Source organism: Dictyostelium discoideum, assembly GCF_000004695.1.
Source record: "Dictyostelium discoideum AX4 chromosome 5 chromosome, whole genome shotgun sequence".
NCBI lineage: Eukaryota > Evosea > Eumycetozoa > Dictyosteliales > Dictyosteliaceae > Dictyostelium > Dictyostelium discoideum.
The window spans coordinates 4,437,507-4,459,453 of NC_007091.3; the positions used below are offsets into that span (position 1 = coordinate 4,437,507).

At 22.7% G+C, this 21,947-nt stretch overlaps 3 protein-coding genes across 3 annotated transcripts in view; 1 reads left to right on the forward strand and 2 right to left on the reverse strand.

Annotated features, from left to right (window-relative positions):
- Positions 1-341, forward strand: part of DDB_G0290715 (hypothetical protein) — a gene marked incomplete at both ends in the record, with an annotated part of 2,469 nt that extends 2,128 nt beyond the window's left edge. The window contains one exon of the mRNA XM_630495.1: positions 1-341. This exon is cut by the window's left edge and continues 2,128 nt beyond it. Within this exon, the coding sequence (XP_635587.1) occupies positions 1-341 (341 nt within the window).
- A 192-nt stretch (positions 342-533) lies between these two features.
- pks29 (beta-ketoacyl synthase family protein) lies at positions 534-10,510 on the reverse strand (the record flags this gene model as incomplete). The annotated part of the gene is made up of 7 exons (XM_630496.1): positions 534-1,057; positions 1,174-8,616; positions 8,691-8,885; positions 8,992-9,456; positions 9,532-9,656; positions 9,748-9,940; positions 10,135-10,510. 7 exons carry the CDS (start codon positions 10,508-10,510, stop codon positions 534-536), a joined length of 9,321 nt encoding a protein of 3,106 aa, XP_635588.1.
- Positions 10,511-11,347: 837 nt separating this feature from the next.
- pks30 (beta-ketoacyl synthase family protein) lies at positions 11,348-21,362 on the reverse strand (the record flags this gene model as incomplete). The annotated part of the gene is made up of 7 exons (XM_630497.1): positions 11,348-11,871; positions 12,068-19,426; positions 19,500-19,694; positions 19,840-20,301; positions 20,405-20,529; positions 20,622-20,814; positions 20,993-21,362. The coding sequence occupies 7 exons, from the start codon at positions 21,360-21,362 to the stop codon at positions 11,348-11,350; spliced, it is 9,228 nt and encodes a 3,075-aa protein (XP_635589.1).
- Positions 21,363-21,947: the final 585 nt, after the last annotated feature.

Consider the following 21,947-nt stretch of genomic DNA (forward strand, 5'->3'; position numbering starts at 1 on the left):
GTAATATCACAATTAACCCACTCGCTATTAAAGAAATCTCAATATCATTTATAGATTGGTTCAACAAAGTATTGATTAACCAAGCTGAAAATGGTGATATTAGGATATTTAAATGGTTGCTTGAAAATCAATACAAACAGATTTTTGTTTCAACAAATTCTATTTTTAGTCAACAACAAATTTTAAATATATTATTTGGTGCATTAAATAATGGTCAAATAGTATTATCCAAATATTTAATAAATGAATGTAATATTCCAATCACCTCTGACCAATTTGAATCAAATGTAAAGTGTATATCAATTACCTATCACTCTTTAATTAATAATAAAAATAATTAATAAAAAATATATAATAATTTTATTGCAATCCTATATGCATTCTTATCAAAGATTTAAAAATTAAAATTAAAATTAATCAATAAAATACACATACTATTGTTTTTGGTTCAACTGAAATATACATTATCTCATTTTTTTAAATTTTTTTTTTATTTTTACTTAGATTAATCTTTTTTTTTTTATTATCTTTAATTAGTTATTGTTATTATTAATATTTTTTAAAATGATTGATTCATTAATTTCCCAATCTTGATGATTATAAGAACCAATTGAAGTTAATAATTCTTTTGTGCTATTTGACATTTTGAATAAACTATTGATTTTAAAATTTGATACCATTAAATTTTGATTATCGTGAATGTGGAATGTTGAATATCTTTTGGAAGACATTCCATTTGATTTTGAAACTAATTCAATCCATTCTTGGTAATCAATCTCTTTGCAATTGTAATTATTTTCTAAAAATTTATAAATTGATTTCATTTCAATTGAATTACCATTTAAACTGTAAATTGAAATTGGTTTTGATTTATTTTGATTCCAACTGTTTTCATTGAATATTAAATCGATTGTGGTTTTAGCTATAGTTGTAACTGGAGTTGTGAAAATTGATTTATAAATATTTGGATAATAACCAATCTCTTTTGAAGTTTTTAATAAAAGTGATACGAAATCATTTGAATGACCTATACCTGTTATTGGATTTGAGAATATATCTGTATTTATTATAATAATAATAATAATAATAATAATAAAATGTTTATTTTATTAGAATCTATAAATTAAATATTAAAGGTTTATCATATATGATCTATATTTATTAATTACATACCAGGTGGTCTAATAATGATTGATGGTATACCTCTTGATTCTGCTGCGTTTGTTAATAATTTCTCTGAAATAACTTTACATTGAATATATCCAATTGGTGTAGTATCAAAATTTGGTAATATATTTGTTTCTTCAAATTCTTCTCCATCTTTAAAAGGATGATTAATAAATACTGCAATTGATGAAAAATGAACTATTAACTTTTGTGAGCTATTATTTGAAACTGATAATTTTACAATTTGATTGACGCTGTTAACATTTACAGTTTTACTTTCTTCGTAGTTTGATTTTAAATTTAAATCTGCTGCTGAATTTATAATAATATCACATTCATTTGATAGTTTTAAATAATCTTGTTCAGTTAAACCAAATTTATCTTTTGAGATATCACCAATCATTGGAATGATTTTAATTAATTGATCTTCACTTATTTGTTTATAATATTCACTATTTTCAATATTACTTAATTTATCATTTGATATATTACCTGTATGATTGATTATTTTTGTTAATCTTTGATTTGGTGATTCTTTGTTCATATTTATTAATTGATGTTTCTTTAAATTATTAATAATTACATCGATTGGATTTGTTAATTTTGAATTATTTCTTATTAAACAATAAATTTTTGATATATTGTTCATTTTAATTAATTCTGTTAATAAATATGCACCCAAGAATCCTGTTGAACCTGTTAAGAATATTGATTTACTATTATTACTTTTATTTAATATATTTTTAATTGAATATGGTCTTGAAATGATTGATTCATTTAATTTCATTTCATTTTTAATAAATTCATCAAGTGATTGTTGTTCTTTTTTAACCAAATTATTATTATTATTGTTATTTTTATTATTATTAATATTATTATTAATATTATTATTATTTTTATTATTATTATTATTATTATTCTTATTATTATTATTAATATTATTATTATTATTATTATTTTTATTATTATTATTATGAGCAGATAAAATAATTTCAATTGATTGATTGATTTTATTATTTTGTAATTGTTGAATTGTGATAATATTATGACCTAATTGATTATCGATAAAATTCTTTAATTGTACAATCACTAAACTATCCATACCATATTGTGTGAGTTGAAGGTCTTCATTGATTTTAGATTCATCAATTGATAATAATTCACAAATCTTATTTAAAATTGTCGAACGAATAATTTCATTATTATTATCACCATCATTACTACCAGTGAAAGATTTGATTTGATTTGATTTTTTAACAATATTAATTTCAAAATCAAATTTTGAATGGTATTGATTTGTTAAAGTTGATGGTAAAATTTCAAAATTGAAATCTGATAAACAATAGTTTGGATATTGATGTTGATTTTGAATGAATAAATCTAATGAACTAATAACGAGTTGAGGTGAGAATAGTTTTAAAATTGAACTCTTGAACATTGTTTCAATTGCATTATTACGTGATACGAAACCAGTTGATGATATCGCACCTAAATTAATGGCTAAAGATGGTAATCCAATTGAATGTCTATACTTTGATAATGAATCGATAACACTACATGCACTAACATAACAACATTGTTGATCTGATCCCAATATTGAGACTACTGATGATGCCATTATAAATTGTTTGATATTCCATGAACGATTAATCGATTGATTGTGAAGATTGATTGCTCCAATTGTTTTAGCACCATGTGTATTATTTAAACGATTCATATCGACTTGTTGGACATCACCAATATCATTCATAAATGCAAAATGAATGATTGAATCAATATTTGTAATATTTTCATTTAATTCTAATTGATTTAATACTTGATTAACTTTATTTGAATCTTCAATATCGATTTGATTGAAATGGAATTTAATATTATTATCTTTTTTAAATTTGCTTTGATTGATTAATAATTCTAATTCCCATTTTAATTTTGATTTTGAAAGTATTATTATATTTTCAATTGAATCATTTGAATATTTAACCAAATATTTTAATATTTCTAAAACAATACCAGTTTGACCAGTGAGTAAAATATTCTTACCAATATTTAATTTTGAAATATCATACGAATGTTTCAATATGATTTGATTGTTATTACTTTGATAATTATTATAAACTCTATTAAATTCATCTTGATTGTGATTAACAATGATTTTACCAATATGTTTTCTTTGATTTATATATTCAATTGCATCTTTAAATTGATTATTTGAATATTCAATGATTGGTACACTTAACTCTAATTTATTTGAATTAATCATTTTGATAATTTTCTTTAAATAGCTTTTGATTAATTTACTTGTGAAATCTTCTACATACACATTACCATAGTTCATATTAAATTTGTAATGATTGTTTGTCATATAATCATTTGATGTGAGATGAATGATACTTAAATCAACGATACGTCCTGATAAATTTAAACATTGGAAATTTGAATCCATATACTCTGATGATAATGTATTTAATATTAAATCTACACCTTGTTGATGTTGTTCAACTACACCTAATTCTATTAATTTATTCTTAATTTCATAAACATAATCTTTATTACGAGATGAATAGATAGCAGTAATTAATGATCCATATTTATTTATTAAATATTCTTCTTTATCTTTTGAACCAACTGTTAAAAATATATAACCTTGATGTTGTTTACTTTTTAATAAATCTAAAGATGATATACCGACACCACCTGCTGCTGAATGAATTAAAATTGATTCATTTGATTTTAAACTACCAATACCATAGAGACTATGTAATGATGTAATATAAACAGATGGTATTAAGGCTGAAACTGAATGACTATAATTTAATGGTTTATAATAAATGTAATCATAATCTACAATAATATGAGAACTACTTGTTTTTGAGCCGACACCACAAACTTGATCACCAACTTTAAATTTCTTTACATTACTACCTAATCTTGTGATTATACCGCTAAAGTCTTTACCAATTTTTGGATTATTAAAACCAATACAATTTTCAATTTCTTTACCATATTTAATATCTAAATTCGTACCAATCATACCGATATACATTAAATAATCTTTATAATTCATACCAGTTGCTTTAATTTCTATCTCTACTTCATTTGAATTTAATTTATCTTTTTTACTATATAATTGATATTCTAAATTTGAATTTAATTGAATACATAAATTATCTTTATTGTTTTCAAATGATTTAGATTGAAGTTTTGATTTAATATTATTTGATCTTCTACAATATCTTTCATAGTATACTCTATTATTGTTAATCGTAAATTCTTTTTGAATATTATTATTTGGATTGATTAAATAATTGATTAATGATAATTGTTGATTATTTTCAATTGAAACATTATCATAATTTAAAGTTAATAAATCTAATTGTGGGAATTCAACGAAATAACGAGCAGCACCAACAATTGATGATGATAAATAATTATCAGTGCTTGAATTTAATGATAATAATAAATGTTTGAAATTATTTGATAATTCTAATTTTAATATTAATTGATTAATTTGAATGTATTCAAATGTGATCTCTTTGAAATTTGAAGTATTCATTATTGATTCAATTGATTTTAAAAATATTATTAATGTTTTATTACAATCATCTTTAGTTTGATTATTTGTGATCCATGATTGAAATTCATTAAAATTATTAATATTAATGATTTTATGTTTTAATTCTTGATTTAATGTTATTGAATCAAGAATACTACTGCAACTATTTCTATTATTATCACTATTATTATTATTATTATTATTATTGTTATTACTAAATAAAATAATATTATTGAAAGAATTTAATTGATCTAATGATATTGATTGTTCTGAAATGATTTCATTAATTGTTGGTTTTCTAGTTTGAATTAAAAATAGTAAATTATCATTACCAGACATTATTGTATCTCTATAATTACATTGATTTAAAAGGTTGATCCATTTCTCTTGTTTCATACAACATCTATCAGGTCTTAATTCGATATCACTATCAGAGGATGGCCACCATTGTGAAAAACAACCGAAAACAGAATCATAAATAAATGATTTGTGTGGTGGTTCTATTAATAAAAGTTGACCATTTGGTGTTAATATATTATGAATTTCATTTAATGTTGGTTTGAGTTTCTTAACGACATGCATAACATTTGACATTACAACGAAATCATAATAGGATGCTTTAAGATCTTGATCTAATAATGGTTTTTCTAAATCTAATACACGATAGATAATATTTAAATTGTTGCGATTTGTAAATGATGAGAACTTTTCTTTAATTTCAGCGAAAAATGATGCAGATATATCACTCCATGTAAATTCTATATTAATGATTGATGTTGTACTATTATTATTTAATAATTTACAAATCTTTTCTAAAATTAATAAACTAAGACTACCAGTACCGCCACCTGCTTCTAATATACGAAATACAATTGGTTCATTTAAAATTGGTTTTAGAGTTTCGACTATAATTTCACTTAATAAACTATTCAATGGTTGAACTACTCTTGAATTCTTATAAAAGTCATCAAGATAACCACTTTCAAATAATGATTGTGGTGTATCTGTAATGGAATCATCATCTTTTAATGGGAATAGCTGTTTTGCCATTATTTTAGTTGTTCTAATAAATAACTCTTCATTTTTTGATTTAATATTACTGTGATCATTGTCAAGGTTAACAATATTACTGTATTTCTTTAAATTTTCAAAAATGAATTTGAAAAGATTTTCATTTGCAGAACTATTATAATATAATTGTTTAAATTGATTATATTCTAATGTTGTTAATGATTCTAAATTGATACTTGGACATCTATTATTAATATGTTTATAAAATAATGACAATAATGATTCATTTGAAAGAAATTGATTATCTTCTTCTTTGACACTAAATTCATCTACTCTATATAAATGTTTGAATTGTTCAGGTTTATTAATTACTGAATCTTTTGATTGAAGATATGGTGTATAGATATTATTTGATGGTGGTTCACATATTATTGTGCTATCAGGATTGGAGTCAAGTGAAACTAAAGCGCAAACCACATTTGAGATATCAACTAATAATGTACCATTTGGAAGTATGATTTTAACTGATATTGAATATGTTTGAGAATTGGTTCTTGGTTTAATATCTGAAAAAACATATAATTCTTTAATATCATCATCATTATCATCATTATTGTTGTTATTTTTATTTAATGATGGAATGTTTGAAGAGTAATATTTGAAACCTTCAATTTTATCAAGTACTACTGGTTGTGTGACTGCAACTAATGACCCATGTAAACAAGTATCTAAAATTGCTGTATTTAAAAATGTATTCATATTGCTATTGTTTATTAAATGATTATATTCTTTTTGATTGTAAATTTCATTTAATGATACTATTGCTAATGAACAATTATTACCGATATGACATTGTTTTACACCTTGAAATAAACCTTTGTATGTTAAATTTGTTTTAATTCTAATAGTTTCATAAAAATCTTGTTTTGATATGCTTGTAAAATTACATTTATCTTTTAATGATTGAATATTAATTAATTTGTTACTGATGATACTGTTGTGTTTGGTTAAACTAAAATTACCAAGAGATGTTAATATCCATTGATTTGTTTTTTGATCTTTGTAATAACTTTTGATATTGAATTCATTCTTTGATAGTGGTGCAATTGTAGTTTGTAAACATTGTCTATTACCTTCTGTTAATACTAATGGTGATTTAAATTCTAATGAGCTAATTGTAATATCTTGATTTGGATAAATTGATAATAAATTGTGAACATATCCCATTCCTGGATAATAGAATTTATCACTAACTTGATGACCTTTTAACCATTGGAATGGTGATTTCTTGATATCGATAAATGTTTGATATGATGGGTTAGGTGAATCTGTATTATTGCCAAGACCATGAATGGATGGACCTTCACTTTTAATCTTTTCAAGTAATGAGTTTAGTTTAAAGTATTCTTTATCATCCCATTGGTAAAGTGGTAAATTATTTAATTGGTTTGAATAGTTATTATTGTTGTTGTTGATTAATTGTGATTTGAAATTAATATCAAAATTATTTTTGACATATAATAAAGAGATTGTCTTTAAGAATTCATTATAATCATTCTTCTTTTTATTTAATGGTGAATAGATTGTAATGTTTTTACCATTATTAAAGTAACTTGATTGAGTTGATTTCATTTGATTTAAGTAATATTGTAATGTTGGATGTGGTGAAACTTCAATGAATGTAATTTCATTACCCATATCATTTGATTCGATATGTTTGTAAAGATTTGTAATTGTTTGTGTGAAATATACTGGTTGAATAATATTATCAAATACATAATTTGCATTGAATGGCGAGCTTTGATGATTGAATAAATTGGTTGTAACTGTTGAAAATACTGCTATCGATGGTTGTTTTGATGAAATATTTAATGAACATACTTCATCTTTAATCATTTGTTGACTTGATGTATGAAATGATGATAATGATCCTAACATTGAACAAAAGATATCATTTGATTTGAATTCTTTGGTAATTTCATTTAATAAGTCTTCTTTACCTGCGATAACGATTGATGTCGGTGAATTGTAACATGCAATTTCTAATGATTTATATTTAGTTGTAGATTGATATTTATTAATGAATTCATCTGAACTAATATTAACTGATAACATTCTACCTGTACCTGTGGTTCTATTTTGAGCTACTGATCTATGGTAAGTCAAGTAACATAATGTTTGAAAATCAATCATACCTGAACAATATGGCGATGATACTTCACCAAGAGAATGACCAATGATAATATCTGCTGAAACACCCCAATGTTTATATAATTCATAGAGTGATACTTGAATCATTACATTTGCAGGTTGTGCTAAAATTGGTTGATGAATTGATATTAAATCTTTATCATCAATTGATCTTAATTTATCTAAAACTGAATAACCATAATATTTGAATAACTCTTTATCGAATCTATTGACAGATTCTCTAAATATTGGTTCATTATCATATAATGATAATGCCATTTTATTATATTGTGAACCTTGACCACATAATACCATTACTGTGATTGGTGATTTCTTTTTTTCAACTGTAATATTTGAAATTAAATTATCACTATTATTTAATTTAATTTGATTATTTTCATCTTGAAATTCATTCCAATCACTTGCGATTATAACTGATTTTTGAATTAATGATGTTGATTTGAATTTAATTTGATTATATACAAATTCTTTGAAACTTGTTGTTGTTGTTGTGGTTGATGAATTTGAATGTTTAATTATTGATGATTTATAATTATTTAATGATGTTGATGAATTACTTGAGAGTGGTATTAAATATTTCTTTTTTTCTTCACTTAATTTATTATCAATTTCCATTTTGTGATAATCATTATGATTATTTTCAAATTCAGATAATATTAAACAAACATTTGAACCTAAATTAAAATTGATTTTAAATTGTTAATATAAATTATTTGGAAAAAAATTATAAGATGATGTAAATATTTACCAGTTATACCGAAATTATTAATTAACATGACAGTTGGTTTATTTTCATTAAATTTAATTGGTTCAGTGACAACTTTTAATCCCCATTCTTTAAAATTAATTAATGGATTTGGTTCTTTGAAATTAATATTTTGAAGAAATAGTTTATTTTTAAACATTAAACAACATTTAATTAATGATGCAACTCCTGAACATGCTGTTATTATTTTTTATTATTTATTATTATTATTATAAATAATATTTAGTGTTAGTAATTAATGATTGACTATGGTTATTTATACAACTAAATTTAATTAACTTACCTTCAGTATGACCAATATTTGATTTAATTGATCCAACTAAAACTTGTTTATTATTATTATTTGTTGTTGTTGATGCTATATTATTGAAAACTCTTGATATACCTTCTAATTCTATTGGATCACCAGTTGGAGTACCAGTACCATGAGTTTCACAATAATCAATATCAGATTCATTGATTTGACCATTGGTTGATTTGATTGCTAATTTGATATTTTCACACTGAGATGATTTCGATGGTGAATAAAAGTTTAATTTATCAAAGTTACCATCGATATTTGAACTTGATCCTTTGATTACACAATAGATGTTATTTGAATCTTTGATTGCATCTTTTAATTTCTTTAATACAACGATACCAACACCTTCTGAACGAACATAACCATCAGCATCCGATGAAAATGTATGACATCTACCTGTTGGACTTAAAAGACCTAATTGAGTAAATGATTTTGAAAGGTGTGGGTCTATAAATAAATAAAAATTATTTGATAATTAATATATAATCTTTTTCTTTTTTTAATTTTTAATTTGTCACATACCTAATAAAAAATTAACACCACCAACAATTGAAACATTTGATTTATTTGATTTAATTGAATTATATCCACAATTAATTGCATTTGATGAACTTGAACAAGCTGTATCAATTGTTAAATTTTCGCCTCTATTTTTTAAAAAAAATAATCATGATAATAACAGTTAGTATTATAATTAAGTTTTTAGTGTGTGCCAAAAAAGATAAATCAAAAACATACCTAAAATCAAAGCAATAACCTATTCTATTTGCAACGGAATGAGTTGTGGAACCAAAAATATTATTTTGAGTTTCAAATGGTGATCTTTGAAGAATAGAATAATCAATAGTACTACTACCAATAAATGTACTTGTATTGGTACCACGTAAACTAATTGGATCAATACCACTATCTTCTAATGCTTCCCATACACCTGTTTGTTGGTTTTATTTTAAAAAACATTATTAATAAATAAAAATAATTAATAATTAAAAAAAAAAAAAAAAATGAAAAAATAAAAAAAAAAGTAGAAAAAAAAAAATTTAAAAAAATTTTTGGATTATTTATTTTTTTTTTTTTTTTGGCGCCATTGAATGAATATTTCCAAAACACTTAACAAATACATACATTTTAATAATAATCTTTGTTGTGGATCTATTGAACTGACATTATCATTGCTTGGATTAATTGCAAAGAAGATTGGATCAAATTGTTTCCATTCATCAAGTGGAAGTAAACCAGCAAACTTTGAAACGATTTCACCATTTAAATAATAATTATCAGACCATCTTTCAGAAGTTGTAACGATTCCATCTAATCCATTCAATAATTCATTAAATAATTGATTTGGTTTTGAAATTGATTCTTTTAAATTACCACTTGGAAATCTTAAACCAATACCAATCACTGCAATATCACCACTATCAACATCATCATTATCATCATAATCATTTCTATCCCTTATTAATTTACTATTTCTAGTATTATCTGTATTTTGTACCATTTTCTCTTTTTATAAATAATATAAATATAAAATAAAAATAAAAATAAAATAAATTTGAAATTTAAATTATTGTTTAATATAAATTTTTAAAAAGAAATAAATAAAAAAAAATTAAATTTTGGTTGGTTTATTATAAACTGTTCATTTTTAGTTCATATTAAATTAAAATTAAAACTGATATATTTAACAGCTTGCTTACTAAAATTTGTAAGAGGGGTGGGGGTGTGGTAAAAGTTTTTCGAAATGAAGATTAAAAAAAAAAAAAGTAATATAAAAAAAAGGGTTAGATTGTATTGATTAGATATTACCTGTAACAATATTTCTATGAATATCTTGTTATATTAATAACCCAATTTATTTTTAGTATACTTTACAATACAATAATTATCGTCTCATTAAATTAAAAATTAATAATTATAAAATATTCAATTTTGATAATTAATTACCATTTTATACTAAATTTTATTTAATTTTTACTACGTATGTACATTTTTATTTAATTAAATTAATTCAAAAATTTTAATTCTCCACTTGTCAGATATACACTAAGATTTAGATAATGATACTAAGGATAGAGAGAATAATTTTAAATTCAATTCTTCATACTAAATAAGATCAAATTAAAGAAATTATTGATAATTATTATATTAATAATAAAAATCAATCACTTTTTCTAAATATTTCCCAACTCCAACCAGATTGAATTAGATGTAAAAGATAGGATTTTGAAGATATACATTATCTCATTTTTTAATTTTTTTTTTTTTTATTATTACTTTGATAAATATTTTTTTAGTTATTTTTTATTAATTTATTATTATTTAATATTATGTTTTTTTAGTTACTGTTACTATTAATATTATTTAAAATGATTGATTCATTAATTTCCCAATCTTGATGATTATATGAACCAATTGAAATTAATAATTCTTTTGTGCTATTTGACATTTTGAATAAACTATTGATTTTAAAAGTTGATATCAATAAATTTTGATTATCATGAATGTGGAATGCTGAATATCTTTTTGATGATTTTCCATTTGATTTTGAAACTAATTTAATCCATTCTTGGTAATCGATTTCTTTGCAATTAAATTTATTTTCTAAAAACTCATAAATTGATTTCATTTCAATTGAATTACCATTTAAACTGTAAATTGAAATTGGTTTTGATTTATTTTGATTCCAACTGTTTTCATTGAATATTAAATCAATTGTGGTTTTAGCTATAGTTGTAATTGGAGTTGTGAAAATTGGTTTATGAATATTTGGATAATAACCAATCTCTTTTGAAACTTTTAATAAAAGTGATACGAAATCATTTGAATGACCTATACCTGTTATTGGATTTGAGAATATATCTGAATTTATAATAATAATAATAATAATAATAATAATAATAATAATAATAATAATAATAATAATAATAATAATAATAATAATAATAATAATAATAATAGTAATAATAATATTAATAATAATAATAATAAAATGTTTATTTTATTAGAATCTATAAATTTAATATTAAAGGTTAATCATATATTAAATATTACATACCAGGTGGTCTAATAATGATTGATGGTATACCTCTTGATTCTGCTGCGTTTGTTAATAATTTCTCTGAAATAACTTTACATTGAATATATCCAATTGGTGTAGTATAAAAATTTGGTAATATATTTGTTTCTTCAAATGTTTCTCCATCTTTTAATTGATGATTAATAAATACTGCAATTGATGAAAAATGAACTATTAACTTTTGTGAGCTATTATTTGAAACTGATAATTTTATAACTTGATTGATGCTGTCAACATTTACAGTTTTACTTTCTTCATAATTTGATTTTAAATTTAAATCTGCTGCTGAATTTATAATAATATCACATTCATTTGAAAGTTTTAAATAATCTTGTTCAGTCAAACCAAATTTATCTTTTGAGACATCACCAATCATTGGAATGATTTTAATTAATTGATCTTCACTTATTTGTTTATTGTTATTTTCACTGTTTTCAATATTACTATTTAATTTATCATTTGACATATTACCTGTACGATTGATTATTTTTGTTAATCTTTGATTTGGTGATTCTTTGTTCATATCTATTAATTGATGTTTTTTTAAATTATTAATAATTACATCGATTGGATTTGTTAATTTTGAATTATTTCTAATTAAACAATAAATTTTTGAGATATTGTCCATTTTAATTAATTCTGTTAATAAATATGCACCCAAAAATCCTGTTGAACCTGTTAGGAATATTGATTTATTATTATTATTATTTAATATATTTTTAATTGAATATGGTCTTGAAATGATTGATTCATTTAATTTAATTTCATTTTTAATAAATTCATCAAGTGATTGTTGTTCTTTTTTAACTAAATTGTTATTATTATTGTTATTTTTGTTTTTGTTATTATTGATATGAGCCGATTTAATAATTTCAATTGATTGATTGATTTTATTATTTTGTAATTGTTGAATTGTGATAAGATTATGACCTATTTGATTATCGATAAAATTCTTTAATTGTACAATCACTAAGCTATCCATACCATATTGTGTGAGTTGAAGGTCTTCATTGATTTTAGATTCATCAATTGATAATAATTCACAAATCTTATTTAAAATTGTTGAACGAATAATTTCATTATTATCACCACCATTACCACTAGAAGAAGATTTGATTTGGCTTAATTTTTTAGAAATATTAATTTGATAATCGAATTTTGTTAGGAAATGATTTGTTAAAGTTGATGGTAAAACTTCAAAATTGAAATCTGATAAGCAATAGTTAGGATATTGATGTTGATTTTGAATGAATAAATCTAATGAACTAATAACGAGTTGAGGTGAGAATAGTTTTAAAATTGAACTCTTGAACATTGTTTCAATTGCATTATTACGTGATATGAAACCAGTTGATGATATCGCACCTAAATTAATGGCTAAAGATGGTAATCCAATTGAATGTCTATACTTTGATAATGAATCGATAACACTACATGCACTAACATAACAACATTGTTGATCTGATCCAAATATTGAAACTATTGATGATGCCATTATAAATTGTTTGATATTCCATGAACGATTAATTGATTGATTGTGAAGATTGATTGCTCCAATTGTTTTAGCACCATGTGCATTATTTAAACGATTCATATCAACTTGTTGAACATCACCAATATCATTCATAAATGCAAAATGAATGATTGAATCAATATTTGTAATATTTTCATTTAATTCTAATTGATTTAATACTTGATTAACTTTATTTGAATCTTCAATATCGATTTGATTGAAATGGAATTTAATATTATTATCTTTTTTAAATTTGCTTTGATTGATTAATAATTCTAATTCCCATTTTAATTTTGATTTTGAAAGTATTATAATATTTTCAATTGAATGGTTTGAATATTTAACCAAATATTTTAATATTTCTAAAACAATACCAGTTTGACCAGTGAGTAAAATATTTTTACCAATATTTAATTTTGAAATATCATATGAATGTTTCATTATGATTTGATTGTTATTACTTTGATAATTATTATAAACTCTATTAAATTCATCTTGATTATGATTAACAATGATTTTACCAATATGTTTTCTTTGATTTATATATTCAATTGCATCTTTAAATTGATTATTTGAATATTCAATGATTGGTACACTTAACTCTAATTCATTTGAATTGATCATTTTGATAATTTTCTTTAAATAGCTTTTGATTAATTTGCTTGGGAAATCTACGACTTCTACGTTATTGTAACCCATATTAAACTTGTAATGATTGTTTGTCATATAATCATTTGGTGTGAGATGGGTGATACTTAAATCAACGATACATCCTGACATATTTAAACATTGGAAATTTGAATCCATATACTCTGATGATAATGTATTTAATATTATATCTACACCTTGTTGATTTTGTTCAACTACACCTAATTCTATTAATTTATTCTTAATCTCGTAAACATAATCTTTATTACGAGATGAATAGATAGCAGTAATTAATGATCCATATTTCTTTGTTAAGTATTCTTCTTTATCTTTTGAACCAACTGTTAAAAATATATAACCTTGATGTTGTTTACTTTTTAATAAATCTAAAGATGATATACCGACACCACCTGCTGCTGAATGAATTAAAATTGATTCATTTGATTTTAAATTACCAATACTATAGATACTATGTAATGATGTAATATAAATAGATGGTATTGATGCTGAAACTGAATGATTATAATTTAATGGTTTATAATAAATAAAATTGAAATCTATAATAACATGTGAACTATTTGTTTTTGAACCAATACCACAAACTTGATCACCAACTTTAAATTTCTTTACATTACTACCTAATCTTGTAATTATACCACTAAAGTCATTACCAATGTTTGGATTATCAATACCAATACCATTTTCAATTTCATACTCTTTACCATATTTAATATCTAAATCTGTACCAATCATGCCAATATACATTAAATAATCTTTATAATTTATACCATTTGCCTTAACTTCTATCTCTACTTCATTTGAATTTAATTCAGCTTTTTTACTATATAATTGATATTCTAAATTTGAATTTAATTGAATATATAAATTATCTTTATTGGTTTCAAATGATTCAGATTGGAATATACTTTTAATATTATTTGATCTTCTACAATATCTTTCATAGTATACTTTATTATTATTAATTGTAAATTCTTTTTGAATATTATTATTTGGATTGATTAAATAATTGATTAATGATAATTGTTGATTATTTTCAATTGAAACATTATCATAATTTAAAATATATAAATCTAATTGTGGGAATTCAACGAAATAACGAGCAGCACCAATAATTGATGATGATAAATAATTATCAGTGCTTGAATTTAATGATAATAATAAATGTTTGAAATTATTTGATAATTCTAATTTTAATATTAATTGATTAATTTGAATGTATTCAAATGTGATTTCTTTGAAATTAAAAGTATTCATTGTTGATTCAATTGATTTTAAAAATATTATTAATGTTTTATTACAATCATCTTTATTTTGATTATTTGTGATCCATGATTGAAATTCATTATAATTATTAATATTAATGATTTTATGTTTTAATTCTTGATTTGATCTTATTAAATCAAGAATACTACTGCTGCAACTATTTCTATTTTTATCATTACTATTATTATTATTGCAAAATAAAATGATATTATTGAAAGAATTTAATTGATCTAATGATATTGATTGTTCTGAAATGATTTCATTAATTGTTGGTTTTCTAGTTTGAATTAAAAATAGTAAATTATCATTACCAGACATTATTGTATCTCTATAATTACATTGATTTAAAAGGTTGATCCATTTCTCTTGTTTCATACAACATCTATCAGGTCTTAATTCGATATCACTATCAGAGGATGGCCACCATTGTGAAAAACAACCGAAAATTGAATCATAATAAAATGATTTGTATGGTGGTTCTATATATAAAAGTTGACCATTTGGTGTTAATATATTATGAATTTCATTTAATGTTGGTTTGAGTTTCTTAACGACATGCATAACATTTGACATTACAATGAAATCATAATAGGATGCTTTAAGATCTTGATCTAATAATGGTTTCTCTAAATCTAATACACGATAGATAATATTTAAATTGTTATGATTTGTAAATGATGAAAACTTTTCTTTAATTTCAGCAAAAAATGATGCAGATACATCACTCCATGTAAATTCTATATTAATGATTGATGTTGTACTATTATCGTTTAATAATTTACAAATCTTTTCTAAAATTAATAAACTAAGACTACCAGTACCGCCACCTGCTTCTAATATACGAAATACAATTGGTTCATTTAAAATTGGTTTTAGAGTTTCGACTATAATTTCACTTAATAAATTATTCAATGGTTGAACTACTCTTGAATTCTTATAAAAGTCATCTAAAAAACCACTTTCAAATAATGATTGTGGTGTATCTGTAATGGAATCATCATCTTTTAATGGGAATAGCTGTTTTGCCATTATTTTAGTTGTTCTAATATATAACTCTTCATGTTTGGATTTAATATTACTGTGATTATTGTCATGGTTAAGAATATTACTATATCTCTTTAAATTTTCAAAAATGAATTTGAAAAGATTTTCATTTGCTAAACTATTATAATATAATTGTTTGAATTGATTATATTCTAATGTTGTTAATGATTCTAAATTAATACTTGGAGATCTATTATTAATGTGTTTATAAAATAATGACAATAATAATTCATTTGAAATGAATTGATTATCTTCTTCTTTGACACTAAATTCATCCACACTATATAAATGTTTGAATTGTTCAGGTTTGTTAATGATAGAATCTTTTAATTGAAGATATGGTGTATAGATATCATTTGATGGTGGCTTACAAATTATTGTGCTATCAGGATTGGAGCCAAGTGAAACTAAAGCGCAAACTACATTTGAGATATCAACTAATAATGTACCATTTGGAAGTATGACTTTAACTGATACTGAATATGTTTGAGAATTGGTTCTTGGTTTAATATCTGAAAAAACATATAATTCTTTAATACTATCATCATCACTATTATTATTGTTGTTATTTTTATTTAATAATGGAATATTTGAAGAGTAAAATTTGAAAGCTTCAATTTTATCAAGTACGACTGGTTGTGTAACTGCAACTAATGACCCATGTAAACAAGTATCTAAAATTGCTGCATTAAAGAATGTATTCATATTGTTATTGTTGATCAAATGATTATATTCTTTTTGATTATAAATTTCATTTAATGATACTATTGCTAATGAACAATTATTACCGATATAACATTGTTTTACACCTTGAAATAAACCTTTGTATGTTAAATTTGTTTTAATTCTAATAGTTTCATAAAAATCTTGTTTTGACATGCTTGTAAAATTACATTTATCTTTTAATGATTGAATATTAATTAATTTGTTACTGGTGATACTGTTATGTTTGGTTAAACTAAAATTACCAAGAGATGATAATATCCATTGATTTGTTTTTTGATCTTTGTAATGACTTTTAATATTGAATTCATTCTTTGATAATGGTGCAATTATAGTTTGTAAACATTGATTATTACCTTCTGTTAATACTAATGGTGATTTAAATTCTAATGAGCTAATTGTAATATCTTGATTTGGATAAATTGATAATAAATTATGAACATATCCCATTCCTGGATAATAGAATTTATCACTAACTTGATGACCTTTTAACCATTGGAATGGTGATTTCTTGATATCGATAAATGTTTGATATGATAGATATGGTGAATCTGTATTATTACCAAGGTTATTAATGGATGGACCTTCACTTTTAATCTTTTCAAGTGATGAGTTTAGTTTAAAGTATTCTTTATCATCCCATTGGTAAAGTGGTAAATTATTTAATTTGGTTGTGTTACTAATGTTGTTGTTGTCATTGATTAATTGTGATTTGAAATTAATATCAAAATTATTATTGACATATAATAAAGAGATTGTCTTTAAGAATTCATTATAATCATTCTTCTTTTTATTTAATGGTGAATAGATTGTAATGTTTTTACCATTATTAAAGTAACTTGATTGAGTTGATTTCATTTGATTTAAGTAATATTGTAATGTTGGATGTGGTGAAACTTCAATGAATGTAATTTCATTACCCATATCATTTGATTCGATATGTTTGTAAAGATTTGTAATTGTTTGTGTGAAATATACTGGTTGAATAATATTATCAAATACATAATTTGCATTGAATGGTGAAGTTTGATGATTGAATAAATTGGTTGTAACTGTTGAAAATACTGCTATCGATGGTTGTTTCGATGAAATATTTAATGAACATACTTCATCTTTAATCATTTGTTGACTTGATGTATGAAATGATGATAATGATCCTAACATTGAACAAAAGATATCATTTGATTTGAATTCATTGGTAATTTCATTTAATAAGTCTTCATTACCTGCGATAACGATTGATGTTGGTGAATTGTAACATGCAATTTCTAATGATTTATATTTAGTTGTAGATTGATATTTATTAATGAATTCATCTGAACTAATATTAACTGATAACATTCTACCTGTACCTGTGGTTCTATTTTGAGCTACTGATCTATGGTAAGTCAAGTAACATAATGTTTGAAAATCAATCATACCTGAACAATATGGCGATGATACTTCACCAAGAGAATGACCAATGATAATATCTGCTGAAACACCCCAATGTTTATATAATTCATAGAGTGATACTTGAATGATAACATTTGCAGGTTGTGCTAAAATTGGTTGATGAATTGATATTAAATCTTTATCATCAATTGATCTTAATTTATCTAAAACTGAATAACCATAATATTTGAATAACTCTTTATCGAATCTATTGACAGATTCTCTAAATATTGGTTCATTATCATATAATGATAATGCCATTTTATTATATTGTGAACCTTGACCACATAATACCATTACTGTGATTGGTGATTTCTTTTTTTCAACTGTAATATTTGAAATTAAATTATCACTATTATTTAATTTGATTTGATTGCTTTCATCTTGAAATTCATTCCAATCACTTGCGATTATAACTGATTTTTGAATTAATGATGTTGATTTGAATTTAATTTGATTATATACAAATTCTTTGAAACTTGTTGTTGTTGGCGATGAGTTTGAATTTGAATGTTTAATTATTGATGATTTATAATTATTTAATGATGTTGATGAATTGCTTGAGAGTGGTATTAAATATTTCTTTTTTTCATTTAAATTATTATCAATTTCCATTTTGTGATAACCATTACCATTACCATAACGACTAAGATTATTTTTAAATTCAGATAATATTAAACAAACATTTGAACCTAAATAAAAATTGATAATTTTAAATTGTTAATATAAGTTATTTGTATAAAAAGTATGTAATGATATATTTACCAGTAACACCGAAATTATTAATTAACATGACAGTTGATTTATTTTCATTAAATTTAATTGGTTCAGTGACAACTTTTAATCCCCATTCTTTAAAATTAATTAATGGATTTGGTTCTTTGAAATTAATATTTTGAAGAAATAGTTTATTTTTAAACATTAAACAACATTTAATTAATGATGCAACTCCTGAACATGCTGTTATTATTTATTATTATTTATTTTTTATTTATTATTATTATTATTATTATTATTATTATTATAAATAATATTAAATGTTAGTAATTAATGATTGACTATGGTTATTATTGATCTAAGTCTAATTTTTAATTAATTAGCTTACCTTCAGTATGCCCAATATTTGATTTAATTGATCCAATTAAAACTTGTTTATGATTATTATTTGTTGTTGCTGGTGCTTTATTGAAAACTCTTGATATACCTTCTAATTCTATTGGATCACCAGTTGGAGTACCAGTACCATGAGTTTCACAATAATCAATATCAGATTCATTGATTTGACCATTGGTTGATTTGATTGCTAATTTGATATTTTCATACTGAGATGATTTTGATGGTGAATAAAAGTTTAATTTATCAAAATTACCATCGATATTTGAACTTGATCCTTTGATTACACAATAGATATTATTTGAATCTTTGATTGCATCTTTTAATTTCTTTAATACAACGATACCAACACCTTCTGAACGAACATAACCATCAGCATCCGATGAAAATGTATGACATCTACCTGTTGGACTTAAAAGACCTAATTGTGTAAATGATTTTGAAATGTGTGGATCTATAAATAAATAAAAATTATTTGATAATTAATATATTTGTTTTAATTTTTTTTTTTTTTTTTTTTTATTTTTTTTTTTTTAATTTTTAAATTTATCACATACCTAATATAAAATTAACACCACCAACAATTGAAACATTTGATTTATTTGATTTAATTGAATTATATCCACAATTAATTGCATTTGATGAACTTGAACAAGCTGTATCAATTGTTAAATTTTCACCTCTATTTTTTATAAAAAAATAATCACGATAATAACAATTAGTATTATAATTAAGTTTTTAGTGTGTGCCAAAAAAGATAAATCAAAAACATACCTAAAATCAAAGCAATAACCAATTCTATTTGCAACGGAATGAGTTGATGAACCAAAAATATTATTTTGAGTTTCAAATGATGATTTTTGAAGATTATTATAATCAATAGTACTACTACCAATAAATGTACTTGTATTGGTACCACGTAAACTAATTGGATCAATACCACTATCTTCTAATGCTTCCCATACACCTGTTTGTTGATTTTATTTTAAAAAACATTATTAATGGGTAAATGAAAAAAAAATGAAAAAAAAAATTTGGTGGTTATTTTTTATTTTTTTATTTTTTTTTTTTGGTTGGTTTCATTTTTATATTTTTTGGCGCCAAACCTGATGAAAATTTCCAAAACACTTATAATGAATACATACATTTTAATAAAAATCTTTGTTGTGGGTCTATTGAACTGACATTATCATTGCTTGGATTAATTGCAAAGAAGATTGGATCAAATTGTTTCCATTCATCAAGTGGAAGTAAACCAGCAAACTTTGAAGCAATTTCACCATTTAAAAAATAATTATCAGACCATCTTTCAGAAGTTGTAACGATTCCATCCAATCCATTCAATAATTCATTAAATAATTGATTTGGTTTGGAAATTGATTCTTTTAAACTACCACTTGGAAATCTTAAACCAATACCAATAACTGCAACATCACCACTACTACCAGCATCATCATAATCATTTATATCCCTTATTAATTGATTGTAAGTATTATTATCTGTATTTTGTACCATTTTCTTTTTTCTTAATAAATTAATATAACAAATTAAAATAAAATATAATAAAATAAATGTGATATTTAAAAATTAAAATTAATAGAAAAAAAATAAAAATTAAATTTTATTTTAAACTGTTTAACAATTTTTAGTTCATATCAAATTAAAATTAAAACTGATATTTTTAACAGTTTTGCTTACAAATTCAAAGAAGATCTGGGTGTGCTGATATTTATTTGGGAAAAATGATTATTAAAAAAAAAAAAAAAAAAAAAAAAAAAAAAGAGACAGATTGCACAGGTATAGTTTAGATTTATTTATTTTTAATTTATATAAAATCAAAATCATAATATAACCCCCACTCCCAACATTAATAATTAATTTTATTCTTATTTTAACAATTTTTTTTTTTTTTTTTCATAAAGTTTAATATTTTCGTTGGAATTAATGATTGGTTTTAAAATTTATAAAAAAACAGTTTATTGCAACCACATTTGTACAATAATAATTTTATCTTTTTTTTAATTGGAAAATGGTTATCAAAATTCTAATAATGAATTTAATTTTTTCTGTTGTTTTAAAACGTTTCAAGTGTGTTTATTT